Consider the following 21339-nt stretch of genomic DNA (forward strand, 5'->3'; position numbering starts at 1 on the left):
TGAAGAATTTATATGATGCCAGAAATAGTTCAGTTTAAAAAATGTAAGAAGTCAGATGAATTAACGGAGGTATCTAGGTAGTTTGACATAATATAGACAGATATATTTTTTCCTTTTCCAAGAATGGGACATAGAATAAGAACTAAATTTTCTTCTAAATTAAAAACCAATTCATTAGCTACACAGAAAACTGTCTGAATATCATGATCTCAGATCAAACAGCCCACGTTAGAAAACTTACAATATGGAGGAATTAGTTTCAATGACATGAAATATATATTTAAGAAATTTTACTTTTGAATAAGATCTGCTTAGAGGAAGACATTTCTATCCTAATTTAAGACATAAATAATTGTATTGAAACCTCTCTCTTTTGGATGTTAGTGGGCTTCTACAGCCCTGTTATGACACATTTTGAATCCTAAAATATTTTGTTAAAAGAAATTACTGGTATTATTCCACTAAAACACATTTTTAGACCAGGTCAGCTAACTTCCTGTAAGGGCCAGATGATAATATTTTGGCCTTTCATATCTCAGTGTCTTTTGCAACTCTTTCACTCTGCTGTTGTAGCACAAAAGCAGACTCAGACCATACACAAATACACAAGCGAGGCCATGTGTCCACAAAACTTTATATATGGACACAAATTCAAACTTCACGTCTTTACATGTCCTGAAATAATCTACATGTCCTGAAATAATCATCTTTTTTCATATTTCCCAACCATTTAAAAGGGTAAAAAAAATAAAAATGAAAAAGTAAAAATCTATTCTTAGCTCCCAACCCATACAAGAACAGGTGATGGGTCAACATTTTAGACTTCACTTTCTTGTATTGCATTATCCCTGAAAAGAGGGTTTTCTGCGAATATTGAACCTGCTGCAAAGCAGCAGCTGGGTGACCATCCCTGTGGGTACCAGCTATTGGCATTAACCTCCTCAAAATACAAATGCCAGTGTTATAAATAGAAGGCTCAAGAATTAAGGTGTGTGGGGGTGATTGCTGAGGAAGGTGGCTCAGATCTACTTCTTCATCAGCAGAAACTGCCTGTACCAAAAGAACAAAGACTCTTCCCCTCCCTGCAACACTTTTGAATTCTCAAAGAGACTCAAACTAGCCAGCAAACTAGTAGGTTTTGGTAGGTTAGAGAAGTTTCTCCCTCATCCATGCCAGGAAAACCATGTTGCTAAATTAAATGCCATTTATAAATTCAGAAGTGAAAATATTTTTCTTCTATCTGAAATTGGTTAAGTCCATGGTAAAAGCCCTCCTATTTCAGATTGAGAGGGAGGAAAGAAAGGGCTGTGTGGATCAGTGAGGTACAGAAGGTAAAATACCTTTGAAGAAACAATCCTAATTAAGCTGGGCTGGAGGTGTGAAAAGCTTCTTGAATTCTATCCCCCCAAAAAAAACCCATAACTAGTAAAAATTCTTTTTAATAAAGACATTTAAAAATGTAAAGTCTCAGCTGGGTGCAGTGACACACAGCTCAGGAGGCTGAGGCAGGAGGATGGCAAGTTCAAAGACAGTCTCAGCAAAAACGGAGGCCCTAAGCAACTCAGTGAGACCCTGTTTCTAAATAAAATACAAAATAGGGCTGGGGATGTGGCTCAGTGATTGAGCTTAATCCCTGGTACCCCTTCCAAAAGATTAAGGCTGAAAAAGTGAAGATCAAAAAAAGACATTTCCAGATAAACAAAATCTGAGATAAATTTATGCTAGTAGACCTATCTTACAAAAATACTAAAGGAAGTTCTTTAGAATGGAAGAAATTGAGAGTAGTCAAAAAATTCTAATAAAAGTAGTTACGTAGGCAATTATAAAATGCAGTATGATCATAAATTTCTTTTCCTTTCTTCTCTTAACCAACTTAAAAATTAAATGTAGAAAAGGATGTATATAATCCATATTTTGGAGTTTAAAACATATAGAGAGATGTAAGCTATTTGACAATAACAATAAAAAGCATAGCACACAAGTGGGAATAAAATTGCTTTGGAATAAGGAAATGACACCAAATGGTAATTCAAATCCACAAGAACAAATGAAAAAAACAAAAAATGGTAAATAAAAAATAGATACCACACATATACTCTTACTCTCCTTCTCTCTCCCTCTCCTAATTCTCTTTCCTTTTCTTAGTTTCATTAAAATACATAATTGTGGGGCTGGAGTTGTAGCTCAATGGTAGAGCGCTCGCATAGCACATGTGAGGCCCTAGGTTCGATTCTCAGCACCACATAAAATAAATAAATAAAATAAAGATTTTTTGTGGTGGTGGGGGGCCTGGGGTTGTGGCTCAGTGGTAGAGCTCGCCTAGCATGTGCAGGGCCCTGGGTTCGATCCTCAGCACCACATAAAAATAAATGAATGGAATGGAGGTGTTGTGTCCAACTACAAATAAAAATATATATGTATTTTTTTTAAAGATATATTTTTTTAAAAGACATAATTGTGGGCTGGGGATATAGCTCAGTTGACAAGAGTGTTTGCCTCATAAGCACAAGGCTCTGAGTTCAATCCCCAGCACCACACACACACAAAAGAATTATAACAAAGTATTCATAAACATTACAATAAATAATCATAAGCTTCTGTATGGTAGATAGGTAAATTGAAGGTGAACGATCAAATCTATTTGTAAAGAATTATTATATCTTCAACTGTTTCCAAAACAAATGTTTCTACTGAAATTTTGTTTACATTATTTCTTTAGCAAACCTAGTCTTCCCAAACAGCACAAGAATAAACTTTGCCCCAGTCCTGCTCAAACCCTAAATAATGAGGTGTGAAAAATAGGATTTTGACAGCTATAAGATATGTGCTGTGACAAGTTGTTGTTCAAGGAGGCAGAGCAGCAGCAGCAGAGACCCTGCAGTTAGGATAGGAGGTGATCTTTGGAGCAAATTTTTAGCCATAGTTAGAGAAAAATGAGAAGAAAGAGAGGAAATGCATGAACTCTGAAACCAGCTGAGAGTTTAATAAACAGGACTGAGGAGACAGCAGGAATCTAGAGACTTGGGAAGGTAAAAATACTTCCTTTGAAAAAATCTTTCAGAAACTGTATTAAAGTTTAAGAAATCTGACAGAAAGAAATTGGAACTAATGACTACATTTTAAAAAGCAATTCATAAACTTCCAAATGAAAGCACAGGCTTTTGAGTGCAAGTACTTTTATTCTTAAAAAGAGGAAGAATGGGCCCAAACATCTCCAAATGATGGACCACATTCAAACTTTTGTTGGTGGGGAGACCAGAAACTTAAAAGAAAAACAATGATTAACATAATACATGTTCAATAGTGAACGAGGATCAGCTATTTTTAATTGTTACATTTTTAAATGAAAACATCTCAAGAATCCAGCTCATTAAAACAAATTTAACAAAGGCAGCTTAGTTTCCTACATAAAGAAGCATTAGAATCAGTGTTCTAGCCACATTAATATGTAAACTCTTATTCTAAACACTCTCCAAATATTTCTAAAAGGATGATTCTCATATAGTAAGTGAGGTCAGAGAGCAGAGTAAAAACCACTGATCTCTGACACTGTGGGGGTAGAAAGTGGAAGATACTGTAAAGTTTTGAGTTCCTAATCTAGCAATTGCAATTTTCCAGAACTAATACCATCTATAAATATCACTACCATAACCAAACCATCCTATATCATCACTAAAAAAAAAAAGCTTAATTACATAGTCTTAAACGTTATGATATTAACTATATACACTTAACCATTCTCCTATTGCTTTACTTTCAGTTTGATTTGAAATTTTCCTTCTAAGTACCACTAAGATGAACATCTTTGCATATAGCATCTTTGTACCATGGTGTTTTCCTAAAGATAGCTTCCCAGGAGTGAAATTACTAAAACAAGTATAAAGTTCTTGATGTGTGTGGCTTAGGTGTCATAAAAGATGAAGCAATTTATTTACACTCCCACCAGCAGAGTATGAAGACATGCCAATTTCATCACCCTCTAAACAGAACTGAGCAGTGTTTTGTTTTTTCACATATGTTAGATTAGGTGAACAAGAAAGACCCTATTAGCATTGAAATAAGAAGTCAGTCTCATCCCAACTCAAAGGATTCAGGGGGCCAAGGATTAAATCCTAGTACCAGTCCAACCTAGATGTACTTATCTATCTAAATGTAGTTTTGATAACTACATTTCAAGATAGTCTTCCTGTAATCCTTTGTATTTAAGCATATTCAAACATATTCTCAAAAGTAATGCATAGGCTCCTCCAGAATGAAAAAGGGATCCCACGTCCCCAAAAGGCTAAGCACTGCCTCTCAGGACTCTTTGCAGAGGCATCATATGGAACATCCCAGCTGTAGCCAAAAAATGTCAATGTTCCTTCATTGGATACACAAATAAAGCTTTCTAGTAATTCAGCATATTTCTCATCCACAAATAGCTGCCTGGATTATCCAGGACAGCTCAGGAGACCAGAGTATGTTGGAACCTCCTCTTGTCCATCAGGTTCTATCATGGCCACTAACCAAGGAAGCCAAGATGGAAACACAAACCAAGGGACCTAGTTAGAGCAGCACTTATTTTTATTTATGGCTAGTTGCTGGTGGTTAATAGCAGCACAGGGTTTATAAAATTAATTCTTTGGAGAAAATATGATATGTTAGAGTTTATTCCTGATGAACTTCATAATGAGACTTTCAGGTTGACCTTTCAGAGAACATTTTTTTATACTGATACAAACATTTAATCAGTCAACACATGGCCTCATCAGAAGAGAGGGGAAAGCATTAATGGCAGATGGACAGTGGTTTAATATCAGCCAAGATGAACTAAGTTCTGAGCACTTGCAGAAGAATGCACATCTTGTCTGCTAGCAGGATGTGGTTCTTTGGATCTTGTAATGCAAATAAGTCACAAATCTTTAATGAAGACCAAAACTGAAAAAGCCCAGAAGATTCTGTCTAAGAAAATTTAGCAAGCTAAGGAACAAATATGGGGCAATACTTTTCACACAAAAAAAATTAAGTTTCATAAACATATCTTTGTCTAGCCAGTTAGGAGAGAAGTTTAAAAATCAGCACATATGGCCAGGCATAGTGGGGCATGCTTGTAATCTCAGCAGCTTGGGAGGCTGAGGCCGGAGGATTGAGAGTTCAAAGCCAGCCTCAGCAACAACGAGGTGCTAAGCAACTCAATGAAACCCTGTCTCTAAATAAAACACAAAATAGGGCTGGGTTGTGGCTTACTGGTTGAGTGCCCCTGAGTTCGATCCCCAGTACCCCCAGTACCCCCTCCAAAAAAAATCAGCACATATGCATGTCCAGAAAAATGTAGGTTGGTTTTTGTTTTTCATGATCAATGCAAAGAACATTCCACATTGTTACCTTTCCATATTTATCTGGTCATAGGAGGAATACATATACAGAAGCTGTATAATGATTTCAATAGCAAAATCAGGCTACTGTACCACTTAAAAGTAAATGAAAATATCCCTGCTGGAAACCATGGAGTGCTAACTGACCTATTGCAATAGTTGATCCACTTTGTTCAAACAACTGAATGATTCTCATAACATGACAATTTTTTCAAAGCTGGCACAAATCTCAGAAAGCACCCTATTGTCTCATTTTTTTTAGTTTTTAGTTGTTGGATGTTTATTTAACTAATTTATTTATATGAGGTACTGAGAATCAAACCCAGTGCCTCACACATGCTAGGCAAACACTCTACCACTGAGCCACAACTCCAGCCCCACTGTCTCATTTTATAGAGGAGGAATCTGAGACCCAAGAATGTTAAGCAACTGGCACACAGATGACTTACAGAGCTCGACAAATCTCAGGCCTTTCCTCTCCCTTCCTAGGACTTTTGTCACTTCAACTTAGTTCTGAAATGCCCTTAAATAAATTAAGCTACACAAAATTTGCAACACAAACATATGAGGGAATAGTGAATTTTAAGATATGTGAATTATATCTTAATTTAAAGAAAACAAATGGGTGTCCTGAATTCCAAGGACTTGTTCAGTTGGTAGGCAGAATTTAATATCAATAATGTGGTTCTGACATTGGTCCTGTGACATCTGATGTTACCCCTGTGATATTCAAGATGTACAGTGCAAAGTTTTATATTTCACACCTCTAGAGCACTTCAATTTAAGAGAACAAACAGAAGCGAAAACATAGCCACACAGGAAAAAACAAAAAGACTGTAATAGGGAATTTAAGATGAGGTAGAAATGATAGAAAATAGCCACACAAGCTAAATAAATACTCAAAGAGCAGAGATTTTTACATGATTCATATTCTGTGGATAAAATAAAATTCTTCCTTTCCATCTCTGTGGGATGAAGCCTTCCCGTTTGAAATGGAGTCTTTAATAATAAAAGTGGTAGAAAACTTAATTTTCAACTCAGAAAACCCAAAAGACATGGAAAGAAGAAATTTAATTGACTTTTTACCAAACTGTCCCTAAACACTCTATATGTTTAATAATTTTGGAGCCCAGTTCATAGAAAACTTTAGACTTGTGGAAAGCAAGAAAGAAAGAACAGGAGAAATTCTGTTACCCTCTAACCATGTTCACAAGCCAGGAGGAAGACTTCAGTATTGAACACAATGCCCTCAGTATTGCCAATGTGTGTTTCTCAAAGAATTTCCAATTTATTGGGATTATAAAGATAACCATTTTAATGGGAACAAGTTTCTCTTAAATCTCACCGATTTTCCAGAAAAAGAAAATCACCTAGTCCAGAGGTCAGGAACCAGATTAGTTTTTTAATAACATGGTTTTTAATAAAGTACTTTTTAATAATGTGATCCAAGCTTGGAAACATTGCTTTAAAAAAAAAAAACTGTGAACTCTGGCTTCAGGACATGACAAATGAAAATGTGATCTAGTATACTTCTAACAATTCCAACTGTAAGTATTGGGTGGAACACCTCATTTTCTCTCAGCAAGTCTCCTGGGGACAGGGAATGCGCGTGTCCCCATGTTTCCTCTCTGGCAAGATTAGGCAGTTTTCAGGTAATTACCAACCAATTCAACAGGAAAATATTATTCCTGTGCCTATCAGCCTTGAAGATCTATTTTTTTTAGTCCTGGAGTATATATGATTTATATATTCTCCATATGAAATTATTATGTGTGATAGATACTCAGGTGTGCTACCAAGACCTCCTTTCAGGGAAGGATATATTGCCCTAGCTACTGGAAGTTCTTTAACCTGCAGTCCCTACTCTCAGCCCCTTCTGGAATTGCCTTAGTTGCAGAAAGCACCTTATCCAAGGTTACACTCTTTTTGATGATGGATGGATGCAGGGGTATAAAACCCTGGCCATCTCATCCTCACACAGGACAGCTCAGAAAGGCCAGTCAAGCTTGACTTCCTTTAGGGGTTTGCCAAGGCTGTCATTGGTCTTGCATCACAGCTCCATTTCTCCCTCTGCCCAGTGCTGTTTCATTCCCTCCCCTTGCCCAGTGTCAATCCCAAAGGCACTCCTTAATGAACCTCCTGGACCTTAAATTCAATCTCAGACTCTGCTTCAGGGGAAATCAATCTGTGAAATATGCTACAAATTCAAAACTGGTTATTCTTGCAAAGGAAAGTGAAAACAAAGGAAGTTACAGAATACCTATGGACTATGTACACTAGAGGCAAACCATCAGGAAGTTCCAAGGTTTAACCAATAAAGTAGCCTCATGGTTGGCTGCATTTTCATTCTTTTGCTTTCATGAAGGTGCAACCTTGATCTGTCATTATATAAACAAGTTTTCTGAATTGTTGAAATGCTAAGATTGACTACCTTTGTTATGTCTGAAGCAACATCATAAAAATAGAAATGGATAAAAATACAGGAAAAGCAAAAAGTCATTTTTGTAAAGCTCTGGCTGAAAACTGAATTACATTTCAACTTAATCAAATATTGAATTATGAATTAAAATGTGATGAGTATTCACAAGATTTTTGTAACACTTTTTAATCCTGAAAAGAAAATTTAAAAAACAGTTCCATTTACGAGAACATCAAAAAGGAAAAAATATCCAGGAATAAGTTTAAGTCAAGGAGGTGAAGACTTGTTTGCTGAAAATTATAAAAATTGTTGACAGAAATTACGGAAGATCTAAATAAATGGAAAGACAGTCCATATTCATAAGCTGTAAGACTTAATATTGTTATCAATAAGCAATCTCCAGATACAATGTGATCCCTGTCAATGGTGAAGGTTTTTATTATTGCTGTTGCAGAAATGGAAAAGCCAATTCTTAAATTCATATGGAATTGCAGGGAGCCAAAATGTCCCAAGAAAGGATGAAAAAGAAAAAGTTGGAGGACTCAGACCTCCCAATTTAAAAAATTACTTCAAAGCAACAGTAATCAAAACCGTGTGCCTTGTGTATAAGGTTAGACATACATATCAATGGAACAGGACTAAAAATCCAGAAATAAACCTTACATATAGGTTTAGTTGATTTCAGCAAGGGTGCCAAGACAATTCAATAGGGAAAAAGATAGCCCTCTCAAAAAAAATGGTGCTGGGACAACTGAATATCCACACGAAAAAGAATGAACTTGGATACCTATCTCATACCAGATATAAAAATGAATTCAAAATGGATCTGAGACCTAAATGGAGGTTTAACAGTTTTTTAAAAAATATAGGAGTAATATTTCTTGACCTTGAGTTGGGCTAAAAGTTCTTAGATACAAAAAGGGCCTGATTCATAAAAGTAATAACTGATAACTGAATTGAGTAACTGAAGCCTCTGATAAAAAATCTTGCTTCCAGAACTCTTTTTCAACTCTACAGTGAGTACACAACCAATTAAAATGGGGAAAATATATGAGTAGACATTTCACCAAAGATGATCATGAATGACTAATAAGAATATTAAAAGATGCTCAACATCACTAGTCACTAGGGAAATGCAAATTAAAACTACACTAAGATATCACTTCATACTCACTAGAATGGCTGATGGACACAACCAAGTATTGATGAGGATGTAAAGAAACTGGACCTCTCAGTGCTGGTGGAAATTTAGAATGGAACAGTTCCTTTGGAATCATTTTGGCAGTTTCTTAAGAAGTAAACATGTATAGACCATATGATCCAACAATTCCATTCTTAAGTATCTACCCAAGAGGAATGAATATGTGTACATCTTTATGTACACATATGTTCAGAGCAGCATTATTCATAGTATCCCCAAAGTGGAAACAACCCAAAAGCCCATCAATGGGGAGAGGACCAGTAAAATGTGGACTATCCATACAGTAGAATGTCATTTAGCAATAAAAAGGATAAAACTACTGATATACACTACATCATAGAAAAACCTCAAAAACATGCTAATTGAAAGAAACCAGGTGCAAAAGACCTCATATGGTATGGTTCCATTCACCTGAAAAGCCCAAAAAGGTAAATCTATAAGACATAAAACAGATTAGAAGTTGTTTGGGTTTGGAGGTAGGAACAGGAATGGTCTGTAAAAAGGTATTTGAGGAGGTAATAGAAACGCTCCAAAACCAGATTATTAAAAGTCATTGGGGCTGGGGATGTGGCTCAAGCGGTAGCGCGCTCGCCTGGCATGTGTACGGCCCGGGTTCGATCCTCAGCACCACATACAAACAAAGATGTTGTGTCCGCCGAAAACTAAAAAATAAATATTAAAATTCTCTCTCTCAAAAAAAAGAGGCATGAAAAACTTTAATAAATTAATCAATCAATAAATAAATGTCATTGAATTAGGGCTGGGGCTTTAGTTCAGTGGCAGAGCACTTGCCTAGCACTTGTAAGGCCCTGGGTTTAATTCTTAGCACTATATAAAAATAAACACATAAAATAAAGACATGTTGTCCATCTACAACTAAAAAAAAAATTTATGTAAAAATTTAAAAAGTTCAGCTGGGGATGTGGCTCAAGTGGTAGCGCGCTCGCCTGGCATGCATGCTGCCTGGGGTTCGATCCTCAGCACCACATACAAACAAAGATGTTGTGTCCGCCAAAAACTAAAATATATATATTAAAAAATTCTCACTCTCTCTCTCACTCTCTCTCTCACTCTTTCTTTAAAAATATTTTTTTAAAGTCATTGAATTATGTGTGTTTAAAACAGGTGAATTTGTAGGTATGCAAGTTATACCTAAGTAAAGCAGTTTTTTGGTACCAGGGATTGAACTCAAGGGCACTCAGCCACTGAGCCACATCCCCAGCCTTATTTTGTAAAGTTGTTGTTGTATTTTTTTTTTTAATGTGGTGCTGGGGAACGAACCCAGTGCCTCATGCATGTTAGGCAAGTGCTCTACCACTGAGTCACATCCCAGTCCTTGTGTTTTATTAAGAGACAGGGTCTCACTAAGTTGCTTAGTGGCCTGCTTTTGCTGAGACTGGCTTTGAACTGCCTCAGCCACATGAGCTGCTGGGATTACAGGCGTGCGCCACCATGCCTGGCTGTAAAGCAGTTTTTTAAAAAAATATTTATTTAGTTGAAGATGAGCACAAAGTATCTTTATTTATTTTTATGTGGTTCTGAGGATTGAACCCAGTGCCTCACACATGGGAGGCAAGCACTTTACCACTGAGCTACAGCCTCAGCCCCAAGCAATTTTTTTAAAAAAACAAAACCTGGTACATAAGAACATGAGCATCATTTGAAAAAGAGGTGAGCACAAAAGGTGATGTCATGTTTCCAAAGAGCAAAGGCACACAGAATGGCTATGGGCAGCCCAGCCTGAAGCCCTGAGATCAGCTTCCCAGCCTTTCCATCTCTGCTAAGCAACTACTTCTAGAAATGGAAATGAATGTGCCCAACCTTCTGCCAAATAAAGGTGTATTCAATGTGGCATCAGGCACATAACTCCCTAAAGACAGATCTCAAAGCACCTTGGTTTTCATATATTCACAATCACACAAATATCTGGCTACATGTTCAGGCAGTAGCATGTAAGCTGTACCCCTGACTGAAAGAACTTTAAAGTTCACTCTGGCTACATTATATCTATGTGTGTTTTACCAAAATCTTTCCAAAATGATCACCAATGATTTTATCAGATTGTCTCCAGAAACGTCTGGAGTCATAAAACCCAGGCTCCCCGATTCCAGTGTTATCCCAATCCACATGCAAGAGACAACTAAGCAAACTCTCCTTAAAAGTCACCCAATTTACTTTGACATTCTGTTTTAATGTTTAATCGCCATTAACTGCAAGCTGTTCATTCTGCTGATCCAAACCATTTTTCTATTTGCCCTATTTCCACTCCATCTGGAGCGGAAAAAATAACTGTCTCCTTACTTTCAGAAAGAGGATAACATTTAAGGATAACCATTAATGGTATCTTCCAAGGTTTACATCCCTTCAGCATTTACTCTTCGGTACTATTTTCTAGCCTTCAAGTTATCTCAGGTCCCTTTCAAAATTCTTCTGAAGAGTGGTTACCAGCACTCAGGAAGGGTGTGAAAAAGGAGGAATGGAGCTTTAGAGGAAGAGTAGAAAGTATAGAGATGCAGCAGGATAGAAAGAATAACTTCCAATGTTCTATAGCATAGTAGGTAACTATAGTTGACAATTATTAATTGAATATTTCAAAATTGAATATTTCAAAATAGGTAGTACAGAGGATTTTGAATGCTCCCAACACAAAGAAATTATGCTTGAGGTTATGAATATGCCAATTACCCTGATCTGTTCATACATATTGTATACATGTATTGAAATGTCACACTGTACCCATAAAAGCATACAATTACTATGTGCCAATTAAAAATATTTTTAAAATTTTTTTAGCTGTAGACATCTATTTATTTTATGTGGTGGTGCTGATCAAATCCAGTGCACCTCACGTGTGCTAGGCAAATACTCTACACCACTGAGCTACAACCCCATCCCCCCAATTAAAAATATTTTTAAAAAATAAAAATAAAATAAAATTCTTTTGAATGCTGTAATTTTTCACACCTTCCAAGCATGATAACCAATATTGGGCACTGAATTCTAATGTAATTTAGAGACGTTAGTTGTCAAATCCTGTAGAATAAATTAATTCCTAACAAACAATCAAAACACCTAGGAAGAATGGTGCCAAAGTGTGCTTAAAATTACTATCAATATTAAAGGAATTCCTGGGTATTTCAGAAGGGAGTATTTGCCAGAAGGAGAATACATAGTGGAATTATAACTGAATTCACTACATAGTATTGTAACACTAGAATTATAACACTACTTAACATTTATTATAACACTAAGTCTTTTAGAAGACAAAAATATTTCAAAGTGCAGGCCAGCCATGGTGGCGGACACCTATAATCCCAGTGACTCAGGAGGCTGATGCAGGAGGATTGTGAGTTCAAAGCCAGCATCAGCAATTTAGCAAGGCCCTAAGCAACTCAGCAAGACCCTCTCTAAACAAAATACAAAAAAGGGCTGGGGATGTGGCTCAGTGTTTAAGCACTTCTGGGTTCAATACTCAGTACAAAAGAAAATCCAGATAGATAGAAGTATATATACACCCAACAGTAAGAAATGAAAAAAGATAGCTTCTTGCCTTCATGTAGCTCATTTTGTTTTAAGGAATAGTGTTTCATAGGCATTTCTTGCATTAAATCCAAGTTACAACTTTTTGCTTGTGCAATAAATATGGAACCACAGATGTTGAATACTGGAAGGCATCCACAAACAAAAGGACAGAGGTCAACATTTCTCATTTTACTGATATGACCCAGACAAGGGTAGAACAACTGCCCAATGTGACTTAAGTTGGATGCGACTCCAACTACACCTCCTGGGCCTCAAGCCCAATCTCCTTTGATTGTTCCCCCATTTCTCAATGAAGGAGGTAAAATGAAAAATCAAGATCTGGAAAGAATAGGACAGACTCCCATAAATGGAAAAACATCAGTACGTCAATGGGACAAAACAAAATGACACATTGTCCTGTTCTTTTCCAAGAGGAACTTGAAACCAGAACCTCTTGCCTTATTTTACAAACCAGCTTATAAATCCACATTCCAATGCTAATTGAACTAACTCACTTGCTTTGTTTCTAGAATTTCATCCTCTGGTGGGGAAGGAGGGTCCAAGTTTCCCCCTTAGGTGGGTATTTTTGTTAGGTGGAGTACTGGGGAGCCCCCCCTCCCCTGCTAGGGGCCTTTTGTGAGGGGTAAAGTCATGCAAAGCTCCTACTCCCCTGCAGAGGGCAACCTGGGGAGAGCTTCGCCTCCTGTGTCCTTTTCTTGGGTCACTCTAGGAACTCCAACTAGAATAGGAAAAGTACTGAGAGACCCTTCCCTTGTAGAAGTGCTAGTAAGAGGGATGTTGAGATCCAAAGGAAAGGGACCAAGGCCCTGTCTAGAGTCTAGGTCATGGATTCTCAAATTACACCACCACAGATCTAGGGGAATAGGAAGCTTGGGGTACATACAATGGTATAGGATAACCCTGGCACAATTTCTGAGGACATAATCTTATTCAAATATTTTTTTTAGGATGGTAGTTTCTAGTTTCATTATACTATCTAAACCAACATGGCAATAAGACTAGGTAATCACAAGAACTTATAAGCTGAATCAGGAAACTTCAGTACATAATAAAGGAATAGGAAGGAGCAGAATGAAGTAGAATTTCATCCCACTTCTTTTCAGCTTGTAGCAGGGAAATTCAGGCTTGATCCCCTTGTTAACTGGGGTATAAGTTCATGTTCTTTCATCATCAGGGCGACTTTGGTAAGGAAGTATGGGAGGTATTGACTCCAGTAAAAAGACTCTTGGTGGTCCATGGGAGTGCAGGTCCAGCTCAGGATATACCTAGGTGGTTCCAAGCTCAAAGCCCTATGAAGTAATAAAGAATATACACTTGTCTGACCTTGCCTCCTGTCCCACACTTTCAAAGGGCCAAGTGGGGCCTAAGCTAACTGGTGGATTGAGGGATAGAGGGTTTCCAACTGTCCTCCTTAGAAACAACAAACATGTGATTAGAAATCACCTTGCTACCTGTGATATTTTCAGGCAAATATTTTATAAATTTATACTTATGGGCTGAGGTTGTAGCTCAGTGGCAGAGCACTCACCTGGCATGTGTGAGGCAATGGGTTTGATCCTCAGCACCACATAAAAATGAACAAATAAAATAAAGGTATTGTGTATATCTACAACTAAAAAATTATATTTTTTAAAAAATTTACACTTTTGAGGCTAAAAATTTGAAAATGTAATACTTACTGTGTTTTTTTGAGTTACCATATCCTGAAAAGAAAAACAAAAGATGAACATAGTTTTTCTAAACAGTTAATTTTCATAAGCATTAGTCAATATTCCCCACATCATATAGTGCCCACCTTAAAACAAGAATTAATCATTTGAACCCCCACCATCTGAAAGCTTCAAATAGAAATGAACCTCTGATAATCAAAAAATTCACATTCTATGGAAAACTAACCATAATTGTTTAGCTTTGGAAGTACTGGAGGGCATTTCTGCTTATGATGGTTTTCCCATATCAGTGACAATACTTTTGTCCAAAAGATTTATTTTACTTTTTTGTAGTTGTAGGTGAACAACATTGTCTTTATTTTATTTGTTTATTTTTGTGTAGTGCTAAGGATCCAACCCAGTGCCTCACATGTGCTAGGCAAATGCTCTGCCACTGAGCTAAAGCTCTAACCCCCCAAAAGATATTTTGAGACTCATATTTGGGGCACCGAGTGCTCTGCATCCCACCTTCCCAGAGAAGAATGACAGTGACAGTAAGAAAGCACTTGGGAAACACTGTGCCATCCTGGGGTTTGAATAGATCAATGCAAAGGCTGCAGAAACACCATGGTCACCCTTCCTACAGAAAGAGTACTACTGGAAGTATTCCTGACACCCTATTAGAACTGTCTAGGCAGGTTCAAATTCATGTCCATTTTAGCCACTTAACAACAGGATGGTTATGCAGACCTTGAGTATATATCATTTATTTATATGCTAGAAACCAACATTTCTGCAAGAGAAAACATAATTAAATATCTGCCCTGTAAAACAAGTTTTATATAATCAGAGAATCTTTCTTTTCATCGATGGGGGTCAAACCCAGGGCCTCACACATGCTAGGCAAGCACTGTGCCACTGAGCCACATCCCTAGCCCAAGATTTCTATTTTTGATAAGAAGTTCAGATTGCTTCCTCTGGAATGACTAACTACCCATTTCCATTGTAGGAAATATTTGTCTGATTCGTTAAAAATCAAAAATTTTCAATCTCTAGCCCTGTAAAATAATTTTAAAATTATCTAGATCAAAGAACTTTCCAGAGGGCTTTTCTAAAGCACAGCTGAGGAAAAATGTATTGAATTAGGAAAAAATGTTAAAATTTCATGTTTCCCATCAAAGTATAGATTAATAATCTATATACTTTCATATTTTCTAAATTCTAAGTATTCTAAATACTTCTAAGCACAGTGAAAAATCAGTAAAAGCAGCAGTTAATATCTAAATCTCTAAAGTTATTTAGGTTGGCTTATAGACTTTAAATATGTTTCTAAACTGTAGAAACTATTCTACAACATAAAGCACACTGATAAGTTTCTTTTTTTTCACTGTCATACAAATGACTTCTTCAAATACACTATGTGCTATAACTACAGAGCACCTATCTACATAAAATGCATGTGAGGTTTAACACATAATACAGATTATACAACAGAAGCAGGTGGTGTTTCTATCAGGAAATAATCTCAAACCAATATAGAACCCAGAAAAATTTGGTTAATATTAAATAACAAGAAACACATACACATACATACACACACACACACACACACACACACACACACACACAGCCCAAGTATGGCATAAAATTGTCTTGTTACAGTACTGAGGGAGTTGGACACTTAAAAAGGATGTCTGTAAAGACCAATCTCTAAACCCACTAGTTCTCATACCTGATTGCACATTTGGGAGGTTTAAAAAAGTCCCATGCCAGTGCAGCACACCCCAGAGATTGTGACGTGATTGTTTGGGGTGTGGCCTGGCTCCTGGGATATTTACAAGCTCTCTGGGTAATTCTAAAGTGCAATCAAGGTTGAGAAACAGTGCTGTAAAACTATTAATTTTTAAATGATTTAACATAAAGCAGGATTTTCTAAGATATTCAACAATATTAGCAGAATTTTAGAATAACGCACATCAGACATTTATATTTTGAAAATATAAGCATTTAAAAATGTTCTATATGGGCTGGGACTGTAGCTCAGTGGTAAAGCACCCGCCTTGCATGTGTGAGGCACTGGGTTCGATCCTCAGCACCACGTAAATAATAAATAAAGATATTTTTTAAATGTTCTATATTATCAAAAAAGTTTGTTTCAATCTTGCCAAAATACATTTCAGAAATTCTCAATATTACTGAAATGTATAGGAATACACTTGTTTTCAGTTTTGCTATGTTTTCAGATTAGAGTATAATAACAAATTAAATGTCGATTATATCTATGGTAAAATTTTCTGCTTATTTTGGTAACTGTTAAATATATCCCTGTCATTATCCAAGTCAAGAACTAATTTTTATAACATGTAAGTTTGGATCAAATTGTCCACAAAGTGATTCAGAGTAGTATGTTTGTGTCAATGGAAGTGAATATTTTTTGCTTTTTCTCTAATGAGTCTGGAAGTGCTCAGGTTGCCTGCAAAAGCATAATGTAGCAACGATGCTCACAGAGCCGCCAGAAATTTATAAGTGTGAGGTAGAACCAGTGGTAGGAAAAAAGGTATTGCAAAAGCAATTTTTATTACTTTTCTCACATATAATTCCTGTGCTATGTTACATTTCAGCTTGACATAAAATTCTGCTTTTCCAAAATGATGAACTCAGAGGAAGGTGAACGATGTTCTTTACCTTCAGTGACAGTGCTGTGTCGGCATCGGTATCATGGTACAGGATCACATTATTGGCCATGTCAAAGCTTTCACGGACTCCAAGATGAGGGAAGGCTGTCTGGAGAAGTCACTCATGTCTACAAAAGCAACATCTGAAATGAACAAGAGAGGGATGGGAGTGAGAGGACAGATGATCTGTCTACTTAATCTACTTGTTACTGATAACTAACAGGGAGCCATGGCAATTTGTATTTCTACCATTAACCTTTTAGGTAGAGTTGGGGAATGATTTGATTTCACTTAACCCATAAACTGTGGAAGAAAAGAAGTAAGAATTTTTAAAAAAAACAACAAAAACCCTCTTCCTTTTTTAAAGTGATAGGAATATAGTCTCAAAATCAGCTAATGAATTTATCTTTAATGTCATTCTTATGAAATATATATCAAATATAGTTTGCCTATTTATGAAGCATATTGTATAATGAAATGAAAACCCAGGTAAGCCCAAGTCATTACATATACACTTCCCTGATCACATCTCCTTCCTCTTGCCCAGAGGAGATCTCTATCCTCATTTCTGGATTTATCATTTCCCTGCACATGTGTTTGTGTCCCCCTCTAAATTTGTGTGTGGTAATCTAATCCCCAATGTGATAATATTTGGAGATGGTGCCTTTGGGAAGAACTCTCATGAATAGGTTTAATGTTCTTATAAGAGGCCCCAGAGAGTTGACTTGTCCCTTCTGCCATGTGAGAACACAGTGAGAAGATCCAGGCTATGAACCAGCAAGTGGGCTCTCATCAGACAGTGGATTTGATGGTACCTTGATCTTAGACTTCCCAGCCTCCAGAATTATGAGAAGTAAAATTCTGTTGTTTATAGGCCATTCAGGCTATGGTATTCAGTTATAGAAGTCTGAACAGGCTAAGACAGTATGTAAAGACATGTATAGGCATATTCTATTTATGAACTCCTAAATAATATGTTGTTCATCTTTATATGTCTTTGAATTTTATATAAATAGTACCTTTTGTATTTTCTTTCACTTGCTATTTATTTATTTATTTTTTATTTGTAGTTGGACACAATACTTTTTTTTTTTAATTTATTTTTATGTGGTGCTGAGGATCAAACCCAGGGCCTTGCACATGTGAGGTGAGTGCTTTACCTCTGAGCCACAACCTCAACCTCTTGACTTGCTATTTTTTTAAAGCAATCTTTTTAAAGGTTTAATGTGTTTCAGGATAGGTGTATTTTCTGTGTGTGTGGGGTGCTGAGGATTGAACCCAGGGCCTCATGTGTGGTAGGTGAGTACTGTATCCACTGAGCTACACTCCCAGCCCTGACTTGCTACTTTTTGATGTGATTCAACCAACTTGTTCATCTAACTCCAGTTCCTTCAGTTTCACTTCTATACAGCTTTCCATTGAATCACAATTAGATCACAATTTTTTATCCATCCTATCTGGAGATTTTATTCATTTTTATTTTTCTATGTCCAGATGCTACAATAAACATTTCTGTGCCATAGCTCCTCATTCACATATCCATCATCAACTTGACAATATAAAATGTCTCCTAAAGTTGTGTCCTGTCATGAAAACTTATTGAAAAAGGAGCAAATTATTGTATCAATCACAAACATTTAAATTTGCTTAGTAGTATTAGACACCATTTCAAAATTTGTAATTTTTTGAGATGATGCAAGAGCTCCAAATTTCATGGGAGGTTCCCCACTATGTGCACTAGAGATACAGAAATATAATGTCCAAACTTCTGCTCACATTACTGTGACTTACAGCAAGTCAATGAAAATTCTGATGAAATGGAATAGAGGTGAGTTGTGGGTGTCAAGTGTATGAGTGTGAGGAAACAAGAAGGTAGGGAGAGGGCTGGGGTTGTGGCTCAGTGGTGGAGCGCTCGCCTAGCACATGCAAGGCCCAGGGTTTGATCCTCAGCACCACATAGAAATGAATAAATAAGGGCTGGGGATGTGGCTCAAGCGGTAGCACGCTTGCCTGGCATGCGTGCAGCCCAGGTTCAATCCTCAGCACCACATACAAACAAAGATGTTGTGTCCGCCGAAAACTAAAAAAAAATAAATATTAAAAAAATTCTCTCTCTCTCTTTCTCTCTTTAAAAGAAAAGAAATGAATAAATAAAATAAAGGTATTGTGTCCAACTACAACTGAAAAAAAATATTAAAAAAAAGAAGATAGGTAGAAACCACATCAGCACCAGGCTCCACAGATTCTGCAGAGACACTGGGAGACTTGAGGCCAAGTGTCACCAATTGACACTTTTATTCTTTATTATATATGGATTGCCTACTATATACCAGGCATTGTGCTGGGTATCAAGGATAGAAGTGTGAATGGGGCATAATCCTTTTCTTAAAAAAAAAAAGTACAGTACTATGCAGGGAACTAGAAGGAAGTGCACACAGAGCTACTGTGAAGGGGGCTAAAGTGAAGGAAACTGGGAGAGAGGAACTCCCAGGAGGGTGCCTAACCACTCAAGCACGGAGAGCAGTCAGAGAAAGTCTGGAGGAAGTGATGCTGTCTGTGGCCAGAGGATCTATAAGAGTTAGGAAGGTAAATGAGGGCAGAATGGAGGAATGGAAAGGGAAGGAAAGAATGCTGTAGGAAGACCAGCAAGTGCAAAAGGTCAGAGACAAGTTAGGTTGTGAATGTTAATTTCCTGGCAAGAACACCTTAGGAGATGAATCTGGACTAGCAAGTACCAACTGGCAAAGGGGCCTTCCAAGCATGTTAAGAGGGCAGGACTCTACCTTGAGGCAGTGGAAAACAATGGTAGGTTGTTTTTTTTTTTTTTAATGGAGAACTACAAATATATATAAAAGTTGACAGAAGAGTAGGAAACCCACATAAGAGTCCCTCACCCTCAACAATTATCATCTCATGATAAGCTCTGTTATAACTCCAGTGCTATCCATATCACCCCCTTCCATATTATTTTGAAGCAAATACCAGTTACCATATCCTTTTATTCCCAAATATTTTAGGATGCATTGCTACAATATGAGAACTCAGAGAATAAAATAGTCATAGTATCCATGCCTCACCCAAAACTATTTTTTAAATAATCAAGAGAAGTTTTAAACAGGAGACAATCACATTCAAATTCACCCTTTAGAGGTTGTTGCTAATGATAGGACAAATGCATATGCTGAGGAAACACTTGACAAGACAGCTCGGCTAATTTATCTCAAATGGATAATTCTGCTCCCCACAGAGGTTTGCTCAGAGTCAAAAATAACACTGCAGCTGAGTAAATTAGACATTCTGCCTATATGATTGTTCCCTGGACTCCATTACCTACTCAAAATTAAAAATGAAGAATTTCATACTGATGCTATTTTAAAAGTGGCAACATAAGATACCAATTCCAAGGCCACAATGATTGCTATCTTTAGTTAATAAAGGAGAGGAAACAAAAGAAAGTGGTAGGGAAGGGCAGAGTGCAGGGTCGCAGGACAGCAGCCTCCAACTCCCATAGACTTATAGGCAGTCTGGAGCTTGGTGGAGTAGCTTTTTGCCAAGTAAATTAAGTTTTTATCTGGCAACACAAAAAACCTTCCTCTTTATGCCTTCTCAACATTCTATACTGGGACCTGTAGTACCTCCAGACCTGTACTTCTAGGACCTTACTACCTCCAGAAGTTCTTCTATGTCTCCACTCCAGAGGTAGTGACTTACCAGTGCCAATTAAAATAGGTCAATGCTGCTACTTAAAATAAAAAGTCAGAACAATTCATGTTCAGTAGGAAAACTGTCTCAAATTTAACACAATTTTTTTGCTTGACATTTGTCACACAGGCTACTAGCATGAATTGATTTTAAGCAATTTATTTATTTACTTACTTACTTACTTATTTTTATTTAATTTTTTTAGTTGTAGTTGGACACAATGTATTTATTTTTATGTGGTGTTGGGGATCGAACCCAGGGCCTCACCTGTGCTAGGCAAGCGCTCTACCGCTGAGCCATAAACCAAGCCCTATTTTAAGCAATTTATATCCAGACAATATTCAACTGGCTTGCTTTTAGAATTTCTTTTTTTTTTTAAAGAGAGAGTGAGAGAGGAGAGAGAGAGAGAGAGATAGAGAGAGAATTTTTTAATATTTATTTTTTAGTTCTCGGCGGACACAACATCTTTGTTGGTATGTGGTGCTGAGGATCGAACCTGGGCTGCATGCATGCCAGGCAAGCGCGCTATCGCTTGAGCCACATCCCCAGCCCCTGCTTTTAGAATTTCTAAGACACTAATTTAACAGTGGTCTGAATTTTTTTAATCATATATAAAGCCTCCAGGTTTGTTTTCCTAAAGAGACTACCAGTTCATTCAAAGCTTTAATGATCACAATGTTCACATGGTCTGTCATTTACTAAATCCTTCCAAACACCTCAGGTGAATTTCAAAAGCACCTCACTGAGAGGCAGGCAGGGCAAATACTGGCTTCATTTTGCAGGTGGGCAAATTAAA

At 37.0% G+C, this 21339-nt stretch overlaps 1 protein-coding gene across 1 annotated transcript in view; it reads right to left on the bottom strand.

Annotated features, from left to right (window-relative positions):
- Positions 1-21339, bottom strand: part of LOC144374520 (mitogen-activated protein kinase kinase kinase 15-like) — a 40179-nt gene that overhangs the window by 1547 nt on the left and 17293 nt on the right. Inside the window, exons 2-3 of the mRNA XM_078037303.1 lie at positions 16852-16984; positions 14197-14220 (exon numbers count right to left, since the gene is read on the bottom strand). Coding sequence (XP_077893429.1) covers positions 16896-16984 — 89 coding nt within the window. The 3' untranslated portion in view covers positions 14197-14220; positions 16852-16895. The remainder of the gene's footprint in view (positions 1-14196; positions 14221-16851; positions 16985-21339) is intronic.

The sequence above is a fragment of the Ictidomys tridecemlineatus genome, unplaced genomic scaffold (assembly GCF_052094955.1).
Source record: "Ictidomys tridecemlineatus isolate mIctTri1 unplaced genomic scaffold, mIctTri1.hap1 Scaffold_73, whole genome shotgun sequence".
Lineage (NCBI taxonomy): Eukaryota > Metazoa > Chordata > Mammalia > Rodentia > Sciuridae > Ictidomys > Ictidomys tridecemlineatus.